At 51.3% G+C, this 25,666-nt stretch overlaps 1 protein-coding gene across 1 annotated transcript in view; it reads right to left on the bottom strand.

Annotated features, from left to right (window-relative positions):
* The window catches only part of SAMM50 (SAMM50 sorting and assembly machinery component), a 34,083-nt gene that overhangs the window by 6,266 nt on the left and 2,151 nt on the right, over nt 1-25,666 (bottom strand). The window contains exons 2-14 of the mRNA XM_059187212.1: nt 22,934-23,044; nt 20,358-20,459; nt 18,211-18,298; nt 16,158-16,264; nt 15,319-15,449; nt 14,805-14,892; nt 12,696-12,824; nt 12,190-12,261; nt 11,292-11,378; nt 8,637-8,707; nt 5,421-5,488; nt 987-1,133; nt 148-289 (exon numbers count right to left, since the gene is read on the bottom strand). Of these exons, the coding sequence (XP_059043195.1) occupies nt 148-289; nt 987-1,133; nt 5,421-5,488; nt 8,637-8,707; nt 11,292-11,378; nt 12,190-12,261; nt 12,696-12,824; nt 14,805-14,892; nt 15,319-15,449; nt 16,158-16,264; nt 18,211-18,298; nt 20,358-20,459; nt 22,934-23,044 (1,343 nt within the window). The remainder of the gene's footprint in view (nt 1-147; nt 290-986; nt 1,134-5,420; nt 5,489-8,636; nt 8,708-11,291; nt 11,379-12,189; nt 12,262-12,695; nt 12,825-14,804; nt 14,893-15,318; nt 15,450-16,157; nt 16,265-18,210; nt 18,299-20,357; nt 20,460-22,933; nt 23,045-25,666) is intronic.

Genomic DNA, 25,666 nt, shown 5'->3' with positions numbered 1-25,666 from the left:
AATTTGCTTTCATGGTTTTGCAGACTATTCCGTTTCTACTCCAACCTGGATTCTTAAAGGCACCAATAAAACGATTGACCATGTCTGCAACAAAACGGAATTGCTAGACGGTGCAATGCACCTGGGAGAAGAACCCCTAGCACCTACCTGTCCCCCTTCTGCACGCCCATGGGGACACAGTAATTCAGCTCCAGCCGGGCGATGTTGCCAAGCCTGAGGACGATCCCGGCACCGTAAGACCAGCGGATGCACTCGGCCAGCTTCCGGATGTGAGCCTTGGGGCCCTCCCCTGGAAAGAGAGAAGAGGATGTGACCAACAATGCGGAGCCTCTCGCACAGCTGTCCTCACACAAGCCCTGGCTCTCTGCCTTGCTGTGTAGCCTTTGGGCGCATTTAAAGCCGGGCCTGGACATTCAAGGAGAATCCATGAAGGGGGATTAGCACCGAAATCAAGGGAGGGCTGGGGAGCTGACTTCCCACTCAGTGCGCCAGAAGCCATCTCCGGGCCTGGCCCCTTCTGTCCCCTTTGCCTAGAATGGCATTGCCCCTGCGTCTGGCCACCCGGGAAGCCCGGCTCCACGCCACAGGCTGGGGGCCTCGTCTTCTGCACAGCGCTCCAGATACCTCTTCACGTCCCCCTGGCTGGAGGCGTCGGCCGTGACTCTCCTCCGGCCCTGAGCCCCTTGAGGGAGAGGCAAACCCAACTCAGCTCGGGGGTCATAACGGCCAGCGGAGAGCAGGCGCCCCAAAGACACGTCTGCCGTGTGAATGAGTAAGCAGATTTTGCAAGACCGCCTCTGATGGCGCTTTCTCATGTGTGTTTCATTCAACAACTTTGCTCCCCTTATCAGGCGCTGTAGGAGAAAGGGAGGCCTGTTCCCTGATCGTAACGACGCCGTCATCTAACCGCGGGCAGCTGCTCGGGCGCCGCGCTGGGAACATGAGGCCAAGAGTGCCGGATGGTGTCGGGGCAGCCTGGGTCTTACCGTAGTTGAGGTTGCACAGGTTGCCGGCGTTGAGGAAGAAGTGCGTTCTGAACAGCTCCCCGAAGCCGCCCTGGCCCGGCCGGAAGGGCAGGGGCGTGTACACGTGCAGGCCGCTGGCCCAGTACGCCTCTCCGCCCAGGTAGTCGCCTAGTCGGGGAACAGGTGCAGAATAAGACAGAGACTCGTGTATTTGGAACCACACGCGAGTCCAACACGCTCCACCAATGAGATGCGAGCCGTGAGCGGATCACACTGTGCCCGGGCTCCGCGAGGGGTCCCGTCTAACTTCCGGGGTCAGCCTCACTTTGAAGTCTTTCTTTTTCACCTACCTTGTTTTATAAACTTTCACTGGAAAGAAAAATGCTAGTGTAGATTGTAAAAGAAGGACGTCAGAAATCAGGACTGTAAAATGGCTGGGATGAAACAGGTGAGCTCACGGACGTCCCCCTGTCCACGACTGCGGAGGACCAGATCGCGGCCGCCTGGCCGATCAGATGGCGGCCTTGGCAACCACTTCAGGGCCACGAGACAGGAGGCAGCACGCAGAATGGGCCTCTGCAGTTTCTGGAAGGCTCTGTACACACTACTCATCAAAAGGCACAGAATGTCTACTGCCCACCGGGTAAGGAAGCAGCATCCATCCTCAATGTGTCCAGGGAAAAGGCTCGTTTTTGAAAGTTCATGACCACTTAGGGTTTATCAGTTTTTGCAAAAGGTTACTTTTTGACAAAATTCAATGAGACTATCTGCTGAGAGTATATAAATGAATTATTTCTTTAAAAAAATGCTCCTATCTGGTCCATTTTAACTATGAATAGCGATGACGTTGAAGCAACAAGAAAATAAAATAGCCCTGAATATTTTGTACTTTGTTGCAAAATACTATTTACAAAGTATCTTTGTATTCACTAATACAAAATGATGGCTCATAAGGAAGAAAAGTGAGTTTTCTCCAAGACTGACCTCAAGGGATAACCTGCTTGTTCACCTCAAGATCAGCTGTCTCCTCAGTCCCTGTTTTAGTACCAAAGTTCTAGAGGGACTAAAAATGGACAAGTAACAGGAGGTCAACTGTGTTTGCTTTTCATTTCCCAGGAACCACGGACCTCTTAAATAATCTTATTAAATAAAATAATTATTTTACTCTGGTCATGAAAGCAATACACTCATTGTAGAAAATCTGGTAAGTGAAGGAAAGTAGAAAAAATGGAAAGTATCCTCCAATTTCTCCTATTCGGAGATCGTCAGCTAACATCCTGGTGCCTTTCATCCAGTGAAGTGTGATGATAACTGAGAATAAAAAAGTGTGAGTCATCGCATATGTACATACGTGGATATATACTCTAGTCCTGCTTTAAAGAAGCTGGTTTAATAGCTTCATATGTCATAAACACTGTCATCTAATATCTTCTATTGTTTGGAAATGTGATTTGAATTTTCTTTTAAAGATTTTATTTATTTATTTATTTGTCAGAGAGAGAGCGAGCACAAGCAGGGGGAGCAGCAGGCAGAGGGGGAGGCAGGCTCGCCACTGAGCAAGGAGCCCGATGTAGAACTCCATGCCAGGACCCTGGAATCATGACCGGAGCCGAAGGCAGAGGCTAGAATGACTGAGCCAGCCAGGTGTCCCTGGAAGTGGGACCGAGATGCCTGAATCATTCCACGGGTACCACACTTCCCTAATCCTGTCTACTGTCACACTGGTGTCTAATTTCTTGCGAGCGTTCGTCAGTCTGTTATAAGTCTCCTTGCACACACACATTTAAAACCTTGTCCTGCAGTAGAATCTACATATGGAAAAGCACGCACGTCCTAAGTACACTCCTCAGTACACTTCCCTACAAAGACCCCACATCGCCACAGCGAGCACCAGACTGAGACTTGGGCACACGCAGCCCCAAAGACTCCGCTCTCCTTGCTAACCCCGGCCCTGCTGGCCAGCAGCATGGATCGTTCTCGCCCATCTCGAAACTTCATGTGGGCCCAGCTGCACCTGACGCCTCCTCTGGGGCCGGCCTTGCTGTTGCTGGTCCTGCAAGTTTCTGACACTGGTTCGTGCCATGTTCAGTCCGTGGCTCTAACCCCGCTTACCCGCCTCACTACGGAACAGTCCACGGTGTGAAGATACCACTATTTATTTGCCCGTTCTAGGGTTGATGGGCCTTTGGGTGTCTAGTGTTCAGCTTGGAGCTATTATTATTGTGCTCATGTATTTCAGGCTCCTGATACACACTGTCAAACCGCTTCCACTAAAAGGGATATAATTTACTCTCCTGCCCGTAGTGTCTCACCGATGGCCTAGCATGGTACTAAGTGGAACATTGTCACGTTTTAATTTTTAGGCACGTGGCAGACTCCTACACTTCCACATAGTCACTGTATACTACTTCCTTACAAGGAAAAAAGAACAAAACCATCCCTAAGACGTTACTTCTCTTTAAAAAAAAAAGACATACTAAAAAAGCACCCTAAAAACAAATGACAAGAAATGTGTGTTACGTACAAAAATTTATGCACCAGGCAGTCATTATAAAATGGAGCCAACAGAGATGTTAAAAAAAACTGGTTCAGAAAATCAGGGTAGGATATTTTATAATGGAATGGCGTGCAAACATTTAAATGATGTTCTGGAAGATTTTAAGAACATGTGGAAATGCCTTGGATAGAATGCGAAGTGTCAGAAAGGGATCCAGGAAACAGGGATGATTGAAACAGGCTTTCCAGAGAACAACATAAAGCTTCAAAACCTTGCAAACCCTTTGATCTAGGGATTCCACATCTAGAACGTTATGTTATAAAATAAAACTTAGAGATGAGCACAGGTTATTCAGATACAATGTTTTATAATCATAAGGAAAGAGAAAGCCTAAACGTCAGACACTTGGGATTTGGTTTTAAAAAGATGCCACTTTGGCAACAAGATGAAACATGAAGCCATGGAAAATGATAGAATTTTCCTCTCTCTGATTTGCTGCTGGCGGGGAATGCACAACGGTATGGCCATTCTGGAAGACAGCCTGGCAATTTCCTACAAAGATCATGCACTTCACTGAGTGCATGCGATCCAGCAACCACTCTAACTTCCGGTTCCCCAAATGAACTGAAACTTTATGTCCAAACAAAAACCTGCATGTGACTGTTTGTATCAGCCTTATTCATGACTGCTAAGAACTGGATGTGCTGGATGTGCACTACCCAGACGGCCTTCCCCGGGAGGTGAATGGGTAAGCAGAGAACGCATAGTCGCGCGACGGAGTGTCGTTCAGCGATCTAGAAACAGGAGCCCTCCTGCTGACGTGTGAGGACGAACCTTACACGCCTGCTGCTCAAGAAGGCCATCTGAAAGGGGCACATACTGTAGGGTTCCAGCTATGTGATACTCTGGCAAAGGCAGGACTGAGGGGAGAGGAAGCAGCTCGGGGTTGTCAGGCAGGGAGCGGGGGCAGGAGGGAGGAGTCCGTGGAGCACGGCGGGGAGGGCGGCCGGAGAATCGGGAAGGTGCTGCCATGGTGGGTCCGGGCCGCATGGAACCGCAGAGCACAGAGAGCCTGAGCAGGAACCGTGGGTGCATTCAGTAGTCACACGCCGATACTGGCTCACAGAGACAACAAGCGGGCCTGCCTAACGCAAGACGCCAATCACGGAGGACACCCGGGCGGTGTCCACGGAAACTCGGGTGCTTTCGGCCCAGCTTTTCTGTACACCTACAGCTGTTCTCACCACCCATTAATCCAGCCAAGTTACAGGAGCTCAAGAAGATGAAATAAATGGTCATTAAAGATGATGGAGTACTCACTCCCGTAAAAATCTCTGTCCTGTGTGCGTTACTAAGGGCAGTGGGAGAAGCAGGTCAGGACGCAGCCGGGAAAGTACCAAACTCGAGCGCAGACGCGAGCCTGCTTAAACAGCAAACGCTCCTGCACTGCCGTCGCCGGGCAGTGAGGTCACGGGTCGGAGCCGGGCACTCTTTGCTTGGATCTATTTTTTTCATTTTTCTACAGGTCCCTCGACAGGTATCTGTCCACGCCTGCTATGTGATAAGTGTGGCCTTAGGTGCCGATTCCATGGGGGTGAAACACGATGTCTGTCACTGTGGTAACTGAAACACACATAGCTACCCTGGACCAGGACGCTGGGAACCGGACAAACCCACTTACACACGAGCTTCCCATCAGCCTGGTTCTGCGAATGTGCTTTCTCCTTCTGGTTTTTTTAACCACACTTTCTTCTCGCTAGCCCCCCTCATCATGAGAACACACAGTATGATCCACACAGCCTACAAAATCCGTGTTTACTATTTATGTTACTGGTGAGGCTTCTGGTAGGTGCCCCTGGCCTTCTCCCCACTCTGCTGTGCAAGGGTCTAGGGTCACCCTATCACAAATGAGATGTGACCCTCATCTCGGCGTAGCGGACTTTTGGGGAAAGACTCACCTTCGCTCTGTGGCCCCACGCTGTGCATGCTAAACCCGCGCACACTGGTCGGTCCTCCGAGGTAAAACCTACAACGGAACGGCAGAGGTCAGAAGAAAGCCACCAGGTGGAAACTACAAAATACAGTGAAGTGCAGAAAACACACAAGTGAGGCTCATGTTTGGTACCGGGTTGTCGCCGACACTGTCCCACGGCAGAACTTTTAAGAACTGGGAGGAGGCACTGGAGTAGGCGGACTTTCAAAAAAATCCAAACCACAATCTAAACACTTCAAGCTTCTGGGGATGTAAGTGACAGAAAAGACAAAACTAAAGACCCTTCTTTAGAAAAGAGGGACACGCGGACTGTCTACTACAAAGGAATTATCTGCCGTCAGTGAGAATTCATTATGTAACAGCTCTGTTATAAAACGGCCTCCGATGTGTTCACACACAATGTTAAGTTAAAAAAAGGCAAGGTAAAAATTATTTAACAGTATGATCCTGATTTTACAAAAAGAGGAAAATAATACTAGAAGAAAACAGACCAAAATAGAATTACTGTTACTCTAAATGGTTTTTTTTTTTGTATTTTCTACAGTGAGCATATAATTAGAAAAAAATTATTACAATTAAAAAATGAATTCCTTGTGTATTCCTAATGGACTGGGTTATCACACTCTCAAGAAGGGTATGTGAATAAAATTAAAGGCATATATTAACAATTACTTAGAAACCCCCTTTCTGTGAAACCTAACACCTTACTGGAAGTCAACCCTAGGCCATGCTGAGTACTAAATAATGAGGGAAGTGGTGTGTGCTCTTTCCAGTGGGGCTGCCCCGCCGCGGTGCCCCCTGGCAATGCCACAGCTGGCTGCAGGAGCGGTCCACACTCCCGCAACAGTGCGGGGGGGGGGGGGGATAGGGCACTATTTCTCCCATTTTCTAACCACATAAAGCCTCGATGAATGTATTCGTCTGAACCCGAGTTTAAAAGTCTAAAATGTGTTTTTAACATTTGGGATTTCGAAGCGATGCCTTTCTGAACGCCTCATTAACATTATGGAAACAAACAGCAAGCTCCATTTACTTTTTTAAAAAAATGATAAATCCCACCATGTTCTTTGGAAGTGATTAAAATGATCCAGGAAGCACAAAAGAAGTCCTCGCCCCCTTCCCTCATCGGCCCACCGCCTGCCCATCTCCAGAGCGGACGGCTATCACTGGGTTGGTGGCCGACCTTCTAGACCCCTCAGTGCCATCCATGCAAACACAGACATGCGCAGGGGAGCTTCTGCCGGGTGCAAAAGCAATTCACTCAACGTGAGCACGTGACAGTTTTAACTCGTGGGTGTCCACCTTGTTCTCACTCATCATTACAGTCCCTCTGAATGCCTGTGTTTGAATTTAATAACCCTGTGTCGGCAGTTTTCAAATTCCTGCGCTTCTCGACAGTGCTACGATGGACATCCTTGTACATGAACCTCTTTGTGTTTATAAATGTATTTCTGCAAATTAAATTCTTCAAGGTGAAAGTGTTGGATCCTAGAACTTAAAAACTAAACATTTTTATACTTCAAACCGTCTCCCATGAACGAGGTTGAACTACTTTAAACTAAAACATTTTAACTAATGCAAGGTTAAAAGAAAAAAAGTTTCTTGCCCTCAAGAACAATTACTAGTATTTCAAAGCCAACAAACACGATTTCATCCTCTGCTGACAAGAGTATAAATTGCTGTAAGTTTTCTAAAAAGTACTCTCCCACAACATCTTGATAAGCTTTAAAAAAACGTTCATATTGGGACAGCACTTCCACATTCAGGAATCTCCCCTCAGAAAATAAAGTACAAAACGTGACAGAGTCAAGCTTATAGGGTTACTTACATGCAAATAATGAAAAATTAAAATGTGGCTTTTGAATAATTTCTCATGACTTGATGAATAGGTTTACTCTTTATTTCTTCAAAACTTTTTAAAAGGCAGGGAGAACAAAGCGGCACCTGGCTGGCTCAGCAGGTAGAGCATGTAACTCTTGATCTCAGGGTTGTGGGTTCGAGCCCCACACTAGATGCAGAGATCACTTTATTTATTTATTTATTTATTTTTAAAAAGATTTTGTTTATTTATTTGACAGTTACATGTAGGCAGAGAGGCAGGCAGAGAGAGAGGAGGAAGCAGGCTCCCTGCTGAGCAGAGAGCCTGATGTGGGGCTTGATCCCAGGACCCTGAGATCATGACCTGAGCCGAAGGCAGAGGCTTAACCCACTGAGCCACCCAGGCGCCCCCAGAGATCACTTTAAAAATAAAATCTTTAAAACAAAAAAATTTTTTAAAAAAGATTTTATTTATTTATTTGTTAGAGAGAGAGAGAGTGGGAGAACACAAGCAGGCAGAGAGGCAGGCAGAGGCAGAGAGAGAAGAAGGCTCCCCACTGAGCAGGGAGCCCGATGCGGGACTCGATCCCAGGACCCTGGGATCATGACCTGAGCCGAAGGCAGCGGCTTAACCCACTGAGCCACCCAGGCATCCCTAAAACAAAATTTTAAAAGATTAAAAAATCAGGGGCGCCTGGGTGGCTCAGTGGGTTAAAGCCTCTGCCTTCAGCTCGGGTCATGATCTCAGGGTCCTGGGATCGAGCCCTGCATCAGGCTCTCCACTTAGCAGGGAGCCTGCTTCCTCCTCTCTTTCTGCCTGCCTCTCTGCCTATTTGTTATCTCCGTCTCTCAAGTGAATAAATAAAATCTTTTTTTTTAAAAACCTAAAAAATCAAAAGCAGAGAGAACACAAAAGTGTATGCAGATTACAGTACATCAACAACTTGATACAGAAGTGTGCGTAAATTTACATGTATGCACGTGCACAAAGCCAATAACAGACTCAAAGGAAATCGTCCCAAATATTACCTCTGCTTCTTATTGAGCAGGATTATTTTTTTTACTTCCTTAAATGTTTCTCTATATTTCTGCGATGCATGTGAACTGTATTCCTTCATGCTCAAAAGAGAATGTAAGATTTTCCACATTATGAAGTTAATTCCCTCTTTCTCAAAAAAGCAAAAACATAAGCATGAAGTATATTGGATATTTTGAAGTTACCTTCAACAGAAAAACTGGAGTACAATTTGAAATATCTGCTCTCCTAAACAGTGAAGCTTCTCTAAAATAAGTTGTAAGGAAACAACCCAAAAGAGCCAAAGGTGAGCATCGGCAAGTCACCCACTCACTGGCCCCTCCTCACCTGTCTGCAATACTGGACGGTTTCTCGCCGATGGGCACCAACATCCCGCCCCAGAGAGACGCTGAGAAAACCTGCGGAGACACAAGCAGACGGTCATGTTCTTGGGTGCTCCTGCCCCGCGGCCGGCTGGCACACTGAGGTCTGGCTGCAGGCCCTCTGGTGTGGAGCCCTGGGTCAGAGTGTAGGGGCTACAGGCCAGAAACAGGGGACCATGTGGCTGAGGAGCCGCAATTGATGGTGTTTTGTGGATATTTTTAAAACCAGAGACTTCAAATTTCCCATGAAGACACAGCAAACACAAGCACTCACCCAGCCCCACGCCCGGGCAAGGCAGGGCTTCTGCGGCTTCCATTCCAACGCGGGGCAGCCCCCCGCTTCCACATGGGCCAAGGCTGAGCATGGTGGGGAAATGTATGCTATCCGGCCGGGGCGGGGGGGCACAACGTTGTCCCGTAGCCCCGGATCCTCAGCAGGCCCGGAGTGCGGCCTGCAGCCCTTCCTGCTTCCCCCCAGGTGCCCCCACCACTGGCCCTGATGGTGACACCACACTGGGCCTGCCTCCAAACAGAGACTAGTTTCAACCAGGGGCCCCAAGCCCTCTGCCATCTGGTCCCACCTCGGTCCTCCCGCGCTGTCCCTCTCCTTACTCTGTCTGGTTAGGGCAGCCCCCCGGCTCATCCAGGAACGAGCTGTAGCTGCTGCCCGGACAGCCCACCTCGGGCTCCCTGAGCAGGTTCCGGGCTGCGCCGCCCCATCAAGACGCCTTCCCCGACCGCCTGCGGTAGACCTGCACCCGCTCTGGGCCACTTCCTCTTTACTCTGTTTTAGCATCTTCCGACCACTTGCCACCTGCTCAACTGTGCACACACGTGCTTGCTCGTGGGTCTCCCTTCACCAGAACGTGAGGGAGTGGGAACCATGTTTTACCGACTGAGGCAGGGCTCAGGCCCAGACAGGGCCGGGCAGCAGACGGAGATGTAGGGGGCGGATGGGGAGGTGAGCGGTTCCCAAAGAGCACAGGGACTGGAAGGACACGCAGGAACCCCGATCTTGGTCTGGAGATCAGAGGAGCTCTACAGGAGGCACGCCGATGCCGAAGTCTTAAAAAGGCAGGGAACGTGGGGCCAGCGAACAGCTGAAGGAGGGGACCTAGAGCCAGCAGGGGACAAAGTACAAGTGCCTGGAAGTAGGAGAGGCTCCTCCTTTCAGGAAACGAGAAGGAGTTTAGCAGAGCCAAAGCACGGGGCGGGGGAGAGAGACGAGACCCAAGACTGCGCGACGCCAGTAACCCCAGCTGCACGCGGCAGAGCGGTATTGGAAGGCCTGTACCTCGGAGACCAGCATGTCTGCGGTGGGAGACGTGCACCAGAAAGGGACATCACCACCAAGGTAAGAAAACGCAGTGTAGGGTCTGAGTGACACAAGACACAAGGCCGGGTGCTCGGCCGCCTTCAGAGTGAGGACTCCTCCGAACAGTTCCGGGGGTCAAGGGCAGCTGGCGGAACAGCCGCGCCAGCCAGTGGAATTGGGAGCCTGGGTGCAGGGTATGGATTCGCGAGGAAGTCATAGTTGGTTTCAGACACACTGAATGTGACGTGTCCCCGAGGAACAGAGCGGAAACACCGGGCAGCACAGGACTCTGGCACCGAGGAGCGCTGCGCTGAGCTCTGGGAGCACGGCACCCGGACGGAAGCTGCAGCCACGGCGGGGGGCGACATCCTCCAGGGAGAGAGGCAGCGCAGGCCACCTCCACGAGAATCGAGGGGAGACGCTCGCACGGTGGGAGTGTGGCAAGCTGCGAAAGGACCCCGCGAAGGGGAAGCGGACACGTGGGAGGAAAATACAGTCATGATGGAGTCCAGGGGACAGCATCGAGCACGGTGGCGAGGGCCGGGGAGGGGACCGGGAGGAGCTCGACGACTGGACAACGCGGGAGCCTCTGGACCAGCAGTGGTGGGGGAAAGGCAGGAACCAGAGTCAAGGAGTGATGACGCCAGGACCGACTGGGACCAGTGACAAGTGACGTTAGAAGTCGACACGCGTACCATTTCATTAAAACTCACTCCTCGCCCCGAGTTTTGTGGTAGAGAAGGGCACAGGTGGTGTGTGTGTTGTGCGGGGGCAAGAGAGTTGTCCCCAGTCACCCCGGCTCTGGGAGGCCTGGAGAACGAGCCAGGGGCTCCTGTGCCTCCGTGAGAATCAGGTCACTTACTCCTCATTCCTGAGCACATCAGGAGAAACCAAACCAAACTGGATTAGAGATTCACAAAGAAATTCCCAGAAGCGTCCAGAGCCCTGTAGTCTCAGCAAAATAAGGAGAAGACTCGGAATTTCTACGGAAGGGCCCTCAGAGGGAAAGGACGTGCATTCCTCTGACCTCAGGACACGCCTCCACCGCGGCCCCGAGCTGACAGATGCGGAAAGGGCTCTCCTGGGGTCCCATGTAAAATGACTGACGGGTTCCCCTTGAAGAGAAAAGCCATCACTTCTCCCCAGAGTATCCTCCATTCCGGCTAAACTGAGAAGATCCCGCACGTCAGGTTCAGGCACTAATGTTCCGGGCTTCCCCTCTGGAGGGCGCTTTCGCTCCTCAGGCACTGAGTTTCCAAAAACGAGGGACAAAAATACAGGTGAGCGTGCTGGCTGGAAACTCACCGAATCGAATAGAAGTTGTTTATTCAACTGAAGCTCGAAATCTTCCTTTATGAAACTCACGTCCCCTCCGGTGTAGCCGGCCAGCTCCTGTCGGCAAGCGAGCCACATGTCGAAACAGAGCAGAGAGACTCCCCACACCGCCTCCAAAACCATGTCACTCCAGGTACTACTTAATTTTGTTGTTTTGTGTTTTTAGAAAGGCAGGAAATGGTTCCGTTCTGGTTGTTACTCTAGACCTTCTAGATGGTCCCAGGGGACTGACATACATACAGCGTCCTCAAACACACAGACTGTGCAGAATATGTTATGTTACTTCCGTTGTGGCTGAGAGACACTGGCCATGGGAACATTCTGTTGCGTGATACGGCTTACGTGGCCTACTCGGTGTTGGGAAAAAAGAATGAGCCAATCTTGCACTATCGGGCATATTCGATACAAAAATCTGATTTCTAGCTGGTCCTGCAATCCTGAAGATGAGGCCAACAGAGCACCACTGTGCCCCACGCCCAGCCGGCCTCCACCCTAGGGACCCTATGGCGCACGAGTTACCCTCTCTGCCTGGAGGTGCTGTCTTACCGGTGACCAAGGGGTTCGTTCAGTCTACCCTCAACTTTCCTCCCCACCTAGTGAGAGAGACCCCATCCCAGAGGCCAGAACTTTCTCCCTCCTCTGCTCTGTGGGGGCAGACCACTGCACTACATGGAGCCATTCCAGAGCCAGGACCCTCACGAAGGGACCGACACCCCTGCAAGCCATTCTAGAACAATCTCAAATAATTAGAATAATCTAGAATAATTAAAGGAAGGCATTCAAGATAGAAAATGTGCGTGCCGTGCGGTCCTCTCTCCCGTCCCGGGTCACGGAGCCAGCAGGTCGCACGCAGGTGATGGAGTCCTACCTGGTTAACTTTCAGCAGAGCCCCTCTCCTGGGCAAGATGGAGGAGTTCCGCGAGTCGATGACCATCGCGTGCTGAAAGAAACGTGTGTCAGGTAAGAAGACGCACCGCCTGGGCGCTGACCACAGGCCGTGCCCTGCCCCTCCCCCACAGAGCACTTCCCCTTCCGAAAAGCCCTCTGGGAAGGTAGCTCCTGGTCCCTAATTCATAGGTGAGGGAACGAAGAGGCTGGGGCAGACAATTCACGGTCACCGGCTGGGAGCTGACGACCTGTCACTGGGCCCATCCTCTCAAGGAGCTTGACCCTGACCTAAGTGAACCCCACCGGCTTCAAGCACATCTTCCCGTCTCCACGGACGATGCTTCCACAGAGTAAGACAGGGCGGGTGCCCAGAAACTCACAAAGCCACCGGCAGCCACCCAACCCGTGACCCTGCTGGGTCGGTCCCACTGCTGGCGAAGGCTGTTTGTTCCCCCAGCGCATCGAACTACGTAGGCAAACGCTTACCGAAAGAGAGGACTTCAGCGAGTGCCCGCTTTCCTTCCGGACAGCGAAGGACGCCGTCCTGGAGAGGCAGCCCAGCTCCCGCCACACGCCCTCCCACTTCACGGTGTGGCTGGTCTTCCATATGGGAAACTGCAAGGACACGAGGGGACGATAAGCCTCTCTGTGCTGTAGCCACGGGGAGTGGGCCCCAATCAGGCTTCAGAACGAGGCATAGAAATCTCGTTCCAATTAAACGCCCAGGATACATTTTTGTTTTTTTTTATGGTGGGCGGGAAGGAGGGAAGGTTAGGCGGGGAACGGAGCGGGGAGGAGAAGGGGAGAAAGCTACGGTCCTGCTCAAAGCCACAGTCTCAGGGCGAGGAGACGGGTGACCGGTGCAGAGCTCCGTAACCCACAGGCTGCCTTCCCGGCTCTGTGACCTGATGTTTGCCCGACGCCACCCAGTCCGCGGTCCAAACTCAGGATGGGTGACAGCAGAGACCCACATCAGGCCCCGGGGAAGAGGGAGGAGAAGACGGTGCTCACGAGTGAAGGGCATCCTTCCTGCAGCCAGAAGCCCGAGTCACGTGACCCCAGGACAAGCAGCACCTGCCTCTTGCCCCGACCCTCGGGCCCCGCAGTCAGGCCCGCCCATCTCAGGTCCCCATCACAGAGACACACTAGGGTTGCTCTGCAACTGTGAACACTGGCTGCTGGCCTCAGGAAGTACGATGACGACGGGACTCCTGCATGGAAGCCAGGTCACCCGACTGGAGCGGTCTTTCCTGCCCGCCGGCCATTTCTGCACGGAGGGCCACTCGAGACTCAGCTACTCCCCCAAATGCCCGAGAGCTGCACGGCTGGCCTAAACCATTGCTTCCCTCCCCACAGGCGGCCCTTAAGGAGAAACTGACCACCCAGAGGAGACACATGTCTCAGTGTTCTTGGTCACAAGGATGGGACAGGGGCCAGATGGTGCCATTTTCCTCCAGGGGCTCATCTCTCAAGCCCAGGGCCACCAGCTCCCAGTCCTCTGTGCTCCCACCCCCTCTCTCTCCTCCATGAGCCTCTCCCACGGTCTCTTCCAGCAGAGATAGCTCGCACCTCGGCGACCGAAGATCTGCTCTTTAAAAAAGACTTAGAAAACAGTGATCAAAGGGGCATGGGAGAGAAAAATGGGGAGGAGCCCGCACACCAGGGCTCACTGCCAATGGCCTCTGGAAAGCTGCTGGCGAAGGGGCTGAGAGGTGGTGCCAGCCGGGTGGGCCCCACCCTGCTCGGAGCAGGAAGGCGCTGAGGGCTACTCCCGGCAGATGAGACGAGGGGGACACACGGAGAACCGAAAATGGAACTGCGAGTGCTCACGTCGCATCCCCGAGCCATCCCCCCGGTGCTGGGGGCTCCACGCCCCTGGTGCCACGGCGTGGAAGCAGAGAACACGCCAGGTGTGCTCCCCAAGACGCTGGTTCGGCAGGCAGGCGGGGCCCAGGAACTTGCATTTCTAACCAGTTCCCGGGTGAGGCCACGCTGCTGGCCCGCAGGCCGTGCCTGGGGAACTACTGCTGTTAAATGGCGTGTCCGGGCCACCCCTCATGAACCACGGCCCGGACCAGGAGGGGAGCAGGCCGCACAGTGTAGAGAGGAAGGGAGGAGAGCGGGGTCACCGTAAGGCCGAACGGTGGTCACTGGTGGTCAAACGGCAGGAACTCCGTCCGCTGCATTACGTCAGATCCCGCTGGGCGCACGGAAGTGCCAACCAATGAGGAAAGCTTCCGGTCACTGCGGAGTGACCTTGCTGGCTACCAGAACTATCAACCTCCGCACACACGAGGAGGGACAGACACATGGCATTGCAGGGAGCCAGGAGCAGAGCAGCCACTGTGAAGCAGAGCGACCCTCTGGCCCTGGCAGTCTGCAGGCGGCCTGTGGAGAGGCGCCCAGCCCGGAAGGAACCCACAGCAGGGCGAAGGGCAGAGGGTGACCCCGGCCATAAGGCCCGCGCTCTAGGCTCCAGATCGCAGACAGGCCTGCCCGCCTGGGCCCGCCCCCGCTTGCTGACTCAGGCGATCAGCAAAAGAGCTGCCTTGTTCACACTCAAGGGCACAAAGGGAAGGACGAAAGGCTACTCACGCTGTACTCAGCAGACACTCCTCTGTCTGTCTCCCGAAGCGAGCTCCAGGGGAACTGGCCAGTAACTTTATATAAGTTTACAGAGAAACTAGGAGACAAAAGGACAGAGCTTTAGATGCTGCAACAGTGATTATAACTCGTACACATCTAAATTAACAGATCTAAAAATACACTTCTGGGGCGCCTGAGTGGCTCAATGGGTTGAGCCGCTGCCTTCGGCTCGGGTCGTGATCCTAGGGTCCTGGGATCGAGCCCTGCATCGGGCTCCTTGCTCAGTGGGGAGCCTCCTTCTCTCTCTGCCTCTGCCTGCCTCTCTGACATCTGTATCTCTGACAAATAAATAAATAAAATAAAATAAATACACTTCCGGGGCTCATCCTCACAAGGAAAGCTACAGCACGCTGTGACGACACACGATGGCCAGCTGGTCCAACCAAGTGTCTTTTCACAACCAATGCATCTACTATAACTCAGAACCAGGCCACTGTACTCAATAGTCTGTTTGGCTTCCTACTTTCTCTCGAAGTTTCCGGGCCGTGGTTTGAAGAAGGACAGGCCATACGAAGTCTCTTTGGTTCCATACGAAAACTGAAAAGTCACCTTTTCTGCACGGCCTAGAAGATTAGGGAGTTTGAGGCCAAGCACCTAGAAGGAACAGAAAAACAGCGGCGGTTTACATGGTAGGAAGGGTAAGTGTGAAGAAAGACTTGCTGGCAAAGGAGCCTCATAAACCCAGGACAGAACCGCGGACTACGGGTCTGGCCTTCCTTCCGTAACTGCTTCTACTCTCTAAAACGTGCCTTTGCTGGGTGCACATCCTGCCCTACACACACACACACACACACACACACACACACACACACACACGCCTCGAGGCATGGGGCAGGCTCGCTTGCTGACTGCAAAGCCAGGAAAATCAACATATTTGGAATTCAAGGGCATCTGAAGAAGAAACCTAATACAAACATTCTCCAAACCACTCCTAATCAACCACTGATGGTATCTTTGTTTTCAAACAATCTGAAACATACCACAGTCGGGATGGAGTGAAGCAGGGGAGGCAGCTGGGGGGCGGGGGACGCTTCTTGTGACGAGCCCTGGGTGATGTGTGGAAGTGGGGACTCGCTCTGCTGTGTACCCAAAACTCCTCTAACACTGGAGGAGTTAAATTCCAGTGGCCGCGGGAATTTAAATTAAATGAAAAGTAAACCTGCTCTCATCAGTTCTGGGGAGGCCGGTGAGCAACCACGTGCTAGCCTACACAGATGACGGTGTGGGAGAAAGTCTCGAAACGAACGATCACGCTTTACGAGCCCGTTCCCGTCAGCTCTGCCAGGAGGATGCAGATCATACCATGCTGCCCTCGTTGTTCCCAACCATGGTGTTATAGCTGCCCGTCAGTCTCCTCAGTTCGGTTACTTCGAAGGTAACGTCTAAGCCGTTTGGAAGGGCACCATCACCTACGCGCACAAAAAATATCACCAGTAAGACGGCTGGAGCGTGCGGTTTCATTTTAGGTCCCACTGCTAAAAAAAGACAAAAAGCCACTTGGAGGTTCATTTCATCTGCCAAACACACCCTCTACTCTGAAGTCCAAGAACATCCTTCCACAAGATCACAAGACACCTCTGCACATGAACAGCGGCTTCTAGCTCCCGCGGCAGAAGAGGGCAAACCAGCCGGCCTCTGCTGCGGGGAGCGGCCGCCAGCGGGGTGCTTTAAGTGCCCGCTGTCTGCAAGGGCATTTGTTCTCCTCCTAGGGAGTCCCGGAGAATACTTGGGGCTGCAACTCAACTGCCGCCAAAACACAGAATCCCTGGGACGAGAGGGACTCTAGGAACCCTGAAACAGAAGCAAGAAACACCAACACCAGGTAGGGGGTGACTGCCCCTATCTTTCCGCGAGCCAGGGGAGCGGGGGCTACCGGATGACCAGGGCCCGAGTCTGCAGCAGCTGCCTCAGCGACCTCAGGGGCCCCGGGTGTTGGACGGCACGGGGGAGCTCTGCAAAGGACGGGGGAGGGGGAGCCTCTCCCAGAGAGGCAGGGCGGACCCCACAGCCCTGGTGGGGCAGCGGCCGCACATGGGAAGCGGTCTCCACCCCGGCTCCTCGATGCTCAGGCTCAGCCCAGGCCAGAGCCCCGGCACCACTTTTTTTAAAAAAATTTAGTTAATAGGCTTTACTGTTTACAACAGCTTTAGGATTATAGAAAAAGTGAGCACAAAGTATAGAGTGTTCCCACAGAGCCTCCCCACAGACACACACATTTCCATCTGCGATCATCCTGCATTAACGTGGTAACGTTTGTCCTAAGTCACAAACCCCGGCGAGGCCTCGGGAGGGATCACGGTGGGAGCTGCTAGTTCGTCCTCGCTGCCGTCCGCTCTAGAGGGTCTGACGGATGGATGACGGCCGGCACCGCACCACAGAATCACGCAGAGCTGTCCTTCTAGCTCCCAACCACGCTTTCTCCCCAGTTTCCTGGTAATTCCAGCCGCTGCCGGAACGAGGCACCCCACGGAAGCCCCCCCAGGGGACGGCAGACAGGAGAGCACCAAGGGGAAACGCTGCCAACAAGACATGCCTCCCAGAAGAGCGCTCCTGAGTCGTGGACAGGCCGCTTCTGTCACTTACGCGTCTGGCCTGGGGCAAGTTAAACCACCAAGCCTCGGTTTCCCCAGCTGGAAAACACCTGTTCTAAAATAACGCCCATCACTTCCCCAGGTTCTGGCGAGGCTTCCGAGGGATCCTGCACACCCACATGCTTACCAGAGCTCTGCCGGGCACGGCTGCGTCGCTGCCCTCTCGGAGGGGGCAGGAAAGGTTGGCTGTCCCGCCCCACCGCCCCCGACCCGGCTCTGCTGGAACGGAAGCCCCTTGGGAAGCAGCCTATGCCTTGCTCGCTCCTGGTCCCTCCCTGGTCCCCAGCACAGGGCCCGCCCGCAGCAGGTGCCATCAGTCCGGGCACATGTCAACTAGGCCAGCTGACTTGTGCAAAGTCGAACAACAAACAAGCAAACGAGCAAACACTGAAAAGAGAAATCTTATGCCCGGTGCCCTCCGGCTGAGAGCACACATGCAGATGGAGCCCGTCTGCTGAGAGCCCGAGGGGACCCAGGCGGGGACATGGGCAGGGCGGGGCTATCCCAATGAAGCCTGGCTCCCTCCTCGGAGCCCTCCTAGAATGTGCACCAACAACCGGTTCAGATCATAGCATCTGCACAGTTCACCTGTTCCCCCTCAGCCTGAAAAAATCCAGTCACCACCCCCCGGCGGACACTGAACTATCAAGACCTCCACGCTTCTTCATAACCCTCCAGGCGCCACGTCTGGCCACACGTTCAGCTTTTGTGACCTGCAGCACGGACAGGAAGGCTAGAGGGAGACACCACGCGATGGTGGGTACCTTGACACGTATCGATCAAAACATCCACTTGTCTGAATATTCCCAGTCGAAGCAGCTTTTCACGGGCTTCGTGAGATTTCCGCATCACCTGCGAGAGAGCACAATGAGAGAAGGTCTTCATCTAGGACAGAAACGCAGCTGGTGGCTGGCGGATCAGGCCAGGGGGTCAGCGCTGCTGAGTCACTGAGAAGCCCCACAGAGCCCAGAAAGGTGAAGGGACGGACGAGCACTCAGGAAGCAACAGCGAAGCCCCCTTCAGAAGCACAAACCATGGGCAAGGGCAGGAAGCAGGTGCATTAACACGATCTTTCACAGAAACAAACAAAACGCTAGTCAAGATGCTCTCCGCCGAGCAGGAGCCCTCGCAGAGGGTCGACCCATCGTTACAGTGGTTGTGTTTGGTGCAGGAGACACCGTGTCGTTTGTGCCTTTTTGGGTTGCTCCCATTTCCTAACCCACGCTCTGCTGTTTTTTCTCTCTCTGGCGTTGACAGCAGTGCCTTCTGATGCCAGGGGTCCTTTCCTGCTGGATGGACAGGCAGAAGGACAGTGCAGGAAAGGCTCTCAGGGAGCAGAGTGGGGCAGGACTCCCAATATGCACGGTTTACAGCTTGTCCGGCAGGAAAAGGGGGGTCACTCTGGAGTGTCTAGCATGGGACAGCCAGGGTAGAATTTCCTCAGCAGAGACAATGATGGTGTGGATGAACATGGAGAAAGCAAAAGCAGTGCAGGGAGGCAGGAGAAGCTGCTGAGAGCAGCCCCGGGAGCTGAGGGGGAAGCTGTCGAGCACAGGTCATGGTGTCGGAGGAGGACAGACTACACACGTCGCACGTGGAGCCCGAGGACGGTCACTGCCTGGATGGAGGGCAGGAGAGACAGGAGGCGGAATCAACTTCCCGCTCTGGGCTAAGCGCCTCTGGGTAGCATTAGAGAAGTCAGGGACGGTGAGTTCTGTCTCTAGCCACACAGGGCTGGAGATGTCTGCAGAGATCCCATGAGGCAGGGGCACATTCGGGGTCAAAGCTCAACCCGGAGGCCTGGCGAGAAGTGGCAATGGAGGGGTGTCCCGTGCAGGCTGTAGTGAGACTAAGGCTGTGGGTGAGAGCCTCTGGGAGACGATCCTCATGGAAAAGCAACACGTAAGGACAGTCACAGGAGAGAAGCTGACGGTGCAGCCTAATGTGAACATGGGGAGAGGGGCAGGCAGCCCAGGAGAGCTTGGGATCAGTGGAAATCAGGGGGAGAGCAAATGCTGAGAAAGAGAGTAGATGTAAACAACCTCGAAAGACAACAGAACAAGAGAATTGCATTCCATGTCGGTGACAGAGATCACGTCTGTCCTATGCCAGGAGCTCTTACAAATTAATAAAAGCCTAACAATCCAACGGGAAGTGGGAGACACCAACAGGTAATTCACAAGATACTCGCACGGCTAATAAGCCTGGGAAAGGCGCTCAAACTCATTCACGGGGAAAAAGCCCCAGTGAAAACCAGGGCACCGAGTATTTCACCGGACAGGTGGGCGAGAACTTTAAACATGTTAATGTGAACAGATCTCCATATACTATCAAACACGAAAGATGCAGGAAAATGTGGGGAATGGGGTTATCGTGTCTACACGTGTGCTACTCACCCTGCGTGGGAGTCCCAGCCCGAGGACCGCCGGGGAGGGAGACTGAGGCTGGCGGGGGAGGGACATGCCTACCTTGCAGGACAGTGCCCTCTCAAACACCAGATGGCTAGATGCTTTTTTAAGATTGTGCTTATATATTACTTTAATCTTTTTTTAAAAAACTAACAATTCTCTCTAAAGTGAGAATGGCCAAACACGAGAGCATGCGGGGAGGGACTCCGCAAGCAACCGACTTGGCTCCGTGCTTGGGCGTTTGTGAAGAACACACAGCGGGACTGGCCTCCGCGGCAGGAGAGGCTGGAGGGAGGGGCGGAAGCAAACACAGGTTAGCTTTGCGGGAGGCACCAGCGCGCAGGGCCGGGGGGCTCGGCTCGGGGGCACTGAGGCTCCCTTCAGGGTAGGAGGCAAGGTCATGTGCAGAGAGGCTCGGGGTGGGAGCTCAGGGCTTTGGGACAGGAGATCTGGAGGTTGTTCAGAAGGAACGACAAACAGTGCCAAGCAGGGAGACTACTTGCCTCAATCAGGTTTTTCGCCTTAAAAACGTCTCCAATTTCACATATGATGATATCATCTTTCGTTCTTCCAAGTCCATCAAAATGAACGTGTTGCACAACCACCTAAGTGTGACGAAGGGACATGGATTACTTTTTTTTTAGGTTTTAAGTGCTGGTCTGTTTTTATTGTTTGTTTAACTCCAGGGTAGATAACACAATGTTCTCAGTTTCAGGTACAACACAGGGAGCCCCCGGTTCTGCACCTCACCCTGCGTTCATCAGGACAAGTGCGTCCTTCCGCCCTGTCCCCTGCTCCCTCCACGCCCCACCGGCCTCTCCGCTGGTGACCACCACTTTGTTCTCTTTGTCTTTTTTTCTTTGTCCACGGGTTTTGTTTCTTAAGTTCAGCATATGAGTGAACTCATACGGCGTTTGTCTTTCTCCGACGGATTCCACTCAGCACCCCACTCTCAACTCCGTCCATGTCACTGCCAACAGCAAGATTTCGTTCTTTTTCGAGACTGAGGAGCGCTCCGTTACACAGCTACACCACATCTTCCTCCTTTCATCAGTCCACGGACACTTGGCGGCTTCCACAGTTTGGCCACTGCAGATGATGCTGCGACATGCCGGTGCAATCTTTTCCAATTTCAGTTTTCATATTCTTTGGGGAAACACCAGCAGTGGAACTACTGGATCACAGGGCAATTCTAACTTTGATGACCCTCCACACCGTGTCCCACAGTGGCTGCAGCAGCCTGCACTCCCGCCCACAGTGCACAAGGGCTCCCCTTTCTCTGCATCCTCGCCAACACCTGTTGTTTCTTGTGTTGTTCATTTGAGCCGTTCTGGCAGGTGTGAGGTGATACCTCACTGTGGCTCTGATTTGCAGTTACATAATGATGAGTGATGTGCAGCATCTTTTCTTATGCCCATCAGCCATCTGCATGTCTTCTTCGGAGAACTGTCTATACCTGTCTTCTGCCCATTTTCTAATTGGATTATTTGTTTTCTTAGTGTTAACTGTAATTTCTTTATGTATTTTGGACACTAACGCGTTATTGGAGGCGTCATTTGTAAATATCCTCTCCCGTCCTGTTTTAGGTTTGTTGACTGTTTCCTTTGCTGCGCAAAAGCTTTTCTCTTGATGCAGTCCCAAGAGTTTAGTGTGCTTTTGTTTCTCTGCTTCAGGGGACCTATCTAGAAAAGAGCCATTACAGCCGACGTCAGAGACATTACTGCCTGTGCTCTACTCTAGGATTTTAATGGCTTCGGGACTCATTTAGGTCCTTAGTGCCTTCTGAGTTAATGTTTTGTGTATGGTGTAGGAAAGTGCTCCAGGTTCATTCTTTTGCAGGGACATGGATTATTAAGTATGCTATGGGACAAGAGAGCAGGCATCCAGGCTAAAGACAAACGTCTGAAAGTTAATTCAAGGATTTTCTTTTAGGTTTAATGACCAATACTTCTTAATTCCAGACTTTATTTACTTTCCTGCCTTTTTAGAAATCTGGTTACCTGAACTTATCCTCTGCCAGGTCTGTATTTCCTGTGCCTGAGACTTACAAGTGTTGTGTAGCTGCATGACCAAGGACCATAACGGTCCTAATTCCAAGCAGGCCGCAGAGGCCCCGTGTAGCCTTCCCAGCATTTGCCCAGAGCACTGGCCCCGGGCCGAAGCTGTGACCCCCAATTTAATAACTGTGCATCTTGCTAGAGAGCTTGTGCGCGTATCAGTAAACACGATAAATGCTGGCTCAGAGTCTCTTACCTGTCATGAACCCTTACTTACTTAATTCATTCATTCAACAACGTACCGATCACCTAACACCCAGGCATCATTCTAAACACTGAGGACACAGCAGTGAACAGGATGTAAATTCCTGACTCAGTGGAGCTTAGTGGATGGTAATGAGTAACAGAGAAAAATAAAGCAGGGATAACAGGGAATATTAGGAAAATGCATATCTGAAAGTAATCAGAAGACTGCAGAAAACCTGAACTACACAGTCCCTGAAAATGTGCTTACACTTCTTTCCGCTGGATTTAAATTTCAAAGGCAACAAAGTTTAGGAACAGTTTCGCTCTTTCTTCTGGACACAGTATACACTTAATTATAACTTGAGTATGTCCTTGAAATACTTCTTTTCTTATAACATAAATACAAAAATGCATTTGTTTAAACTTCCCATATAAATAGATGATTTCTGGGGCGCCTGGGTGGCTCAGTGGGTTAAGCCTCTGCCTTTGGGTGAGGTCATGATCTCAGGGTCTTGGGATCGAGCCCCATATCGGGCTCTCTGCTCAGCAGGAGGCCTGCTTCCCCCTCCTCCTCTGCCCACCTCTCTGCCTACTTGCCATCTCTCTCTCTGTCAAATAAATAAAATCTCAAAATAAATAAATAAATAAATAAATAAACAATTACTCTAAAACCAGAAGCTACTTTTTAAAGTCACCAGCCTTTCTAAAATGTAGTTGGATACCAAGTCGTCTTAAATGAAGGCAATGGGGCAGGTTAATCCCTCCGTCTCCCTGGGAGTCTGGGGAAGCGAATGGCTCCAGCAGGAACCGCATCAAGCCCTTTGGCAGAAACTCACATCTTTGTTTTCAAGAATCTCCTGTTTGGCTTCAGGTTCAACTTCAACAAACTCAGCTTCTTCTCCTAATGCGCCAAAATCAGGTCCGTTAGGTGGAAGAGGCTCCAAACTCTGAAAGGGAGGGAGAAAACAGAAATTTAAAAACTTACGAAAAACAACCAAAAATCTTTGCATTTTGTCTTCAGACGGTGATCCAGGAAGCTCAGGGCCGTGTTTCCCTCTGCGGAGCGGGGGCTGGGAAGCAAGGGACAGGCCTAATCACTGTTGACGTACACGTCCGGAACGGGCTGTGGGCCCCCTGGTGTCCAGTGTATTATTAATAAATAAAATAAGGATGAAACATAACTGAAAGGGACAGGCACGAACCTATGTTGAGTGTCACGAATGGAGGCCTCTGGGGCTATGGCTATTTGGGCCTGGACACCTAGGGCCCATCTGAAGAAAAAAAATAGTTACAAAATAAGGTGCCAAAAAGACATTTATCAAAGAGGTCAGCGGGTGGCTCAGCTGATGAAGCATCTGACTCTTGATTTTGGCTCAGGTCATGATCTCAGGTCATGAGATTCAGCCGGGTGTTGGGCTCTGCTCTCAGCGGGGGGTCTGCTTGACATTCTCTCTCCCTCTCCCTCTGTCCCTCCCCAGCTCAGGCAGGCCCACACGTGTGGACACACTCTCTCCCCGCCTCCAAATAAAAACATAAATCTTTTTTTTTTTTTTTAAAACACCGAAGAAAGGAAGAAAATTATTTTGTTTTAGAAAGTATCCTAATTTTTTTAATCAAAATTGGATACATTTTAGAATAATGACACTGACAAGTCGAATTTCTAAACCATTTTTCTCTGTACCCAGAAAGTCTCATTTACACATTAAAAGGAACTGCCTGGGTGCCTGGGTGGCTCAGTGGGTTAAGCTGCTGCCTTTGGCTCAGGTCATGATCTCAGGGTCCTGGGATCGAGTCCCGCATCGGGCTCTCTGCTCAGCAGGGAGCCTGCTTCCTCCTCTCTCTCTGCCTGCCTCTCTGCCTACTTGTGATTTCTCTCTGTCAAATAAATAAATTAAAAATCTTTAAAAAAATAAATAAATAAAAGGAACTGCCTATGTTCATAAATGTACCAGAGAGCTGTCACTTTCTACAACCTGAACTGACCTCTCCTCTCGAAAGCATTAAGGCAACTTCTGAATAAGGATTCCCCACGCTGTGGCTGGTCTAGTACTTGACATGACAACGTGACAGGATTTATAACTACTCACACATATGATATTATATGTTACATACCTGCCTGCTTCAATACAGGGATTCCCAGACACTTCTGGAAATGGATTCAGAAGGTCTAGTGTGGCACCAGGCAAATGTACAGTCATGCAAGTTTGGGGAAAACTGTCCTAACCAGCATCTGGCCACTTCCTTACTCCATCAATTCTCAGCAAATAAGTGCTTTCAAGTGCGGCCGTGTTTGGCATCTGCAGTATGTGTGGCAGTGGAGACCCTGGGACACTACCCCTTCCCCAGATACACTCGACAGACTCGTGATGTTCCTCCATGTCCCGGTTGTCTGGGAAGGTAACGACCTGCCATGTCCTCTTTCCCACTCCCACTCTAAAAGACTGCGATGGCCCTCGAGTGTGCCTAGAGGTACAGAATGCAACTAGATTCCTTAGTAGGGCACATGAGGAACCTCTCCCTAAGGCCCACACCTGCAACTCCAAGTTCAACCTCCAGCACTCCCCCGACCCTCATGCGCATGTTGGTGCAGACCTCTTCCTCTCCTCCCTGAAATGATCTGCCCGAAATGTCGTCTCTGTGAGCCATCCCTGCTTCTTCAGGCAGAAGCAGTCCCTGCTGCAGTGGCACATCTCTTGCAGCTGGCAGTTCACCCTGCCGCGTGCCCAGCGCTGGGCTGACAGCAGTGCGCGAGACAGACTAAGGCCTCGTGGTGGCTGAAGCGGAATATTTAGGTAAGTAAATAGGGAAAATAGTGCTGGGCAAAGAATATATCATTTGTTTCACATCATCTTTTCATTTCTGTGGTATATTATTATAAAGCGGAATCGTTACTATAATCTCTCAAAATATTAACAAAAAAAGTAACTTTTTATCTGCACCATTTCACAAATACGCTTCCTGTGTTTAAGTTCACATAGTGTAAAAAAAGGAGATTAAATTTGTGCTAATTCTGTACGCAGAGTGTCTACCACGGTTAGGAAGATATACCCATATTCACTCTACATGATCTGAATGTTTAGCAAATATGCTTTCTCTGGGCACAAGGTTTACATTCCACGACACAAAAAAAACTTCCATTACAGTTCCTAAAATTTCAAAGCATGAAATAAGGCTCAGTAAAGATGTGCCATGCCCACCTGTATATTTTAGTCAGAAACTCAAACTTTAAGAGATGATGTCTTTATGATTCCACAGTTCCATCAAAGCTTAATACCCTAAAATAACGGCCTTACTAATAGAGATGCATTCATTCCCCAAATATTAAGAACCTATCAAGTGGCAAGCACGTACAAGCGCCTCACCCTCATAAACTTACACTCCAGCGTCTGGAATATAACAGAGCAGGCACGGGTATGTATTTGGTGAAATGAATTAAAATAAATATTTGGATCTAGGTCTGTGCTTTCAGCAGCTCAGCTTACCAGCTGGCAAGTTTTCTTTTCTTTTTTTTTTTTTAAAGATTTTATTTATTTGAGATGTGAGACAGAGAGAGTGTGTGTGTGTGCACA

The sequence above is a fragment of the Mustela lutreola genome, chromosome 8 (genome assembly GCF_030435805.1).
Source record: "Mustela lutreola isolate mMusLut2 chromosome 8, mMusLut2.pri, whole genome shotgun sequence".
In the NCBI taxonomy this organism is placed as follows: Eukaryota; Metazoa; Chordata; class Mammalia; order Carnivora; family Mustelidae; genus Mustela; species Mustela lutreola.
This window is presented reverse-complemented; position numbering and strand designations above follow the sequence as displayed.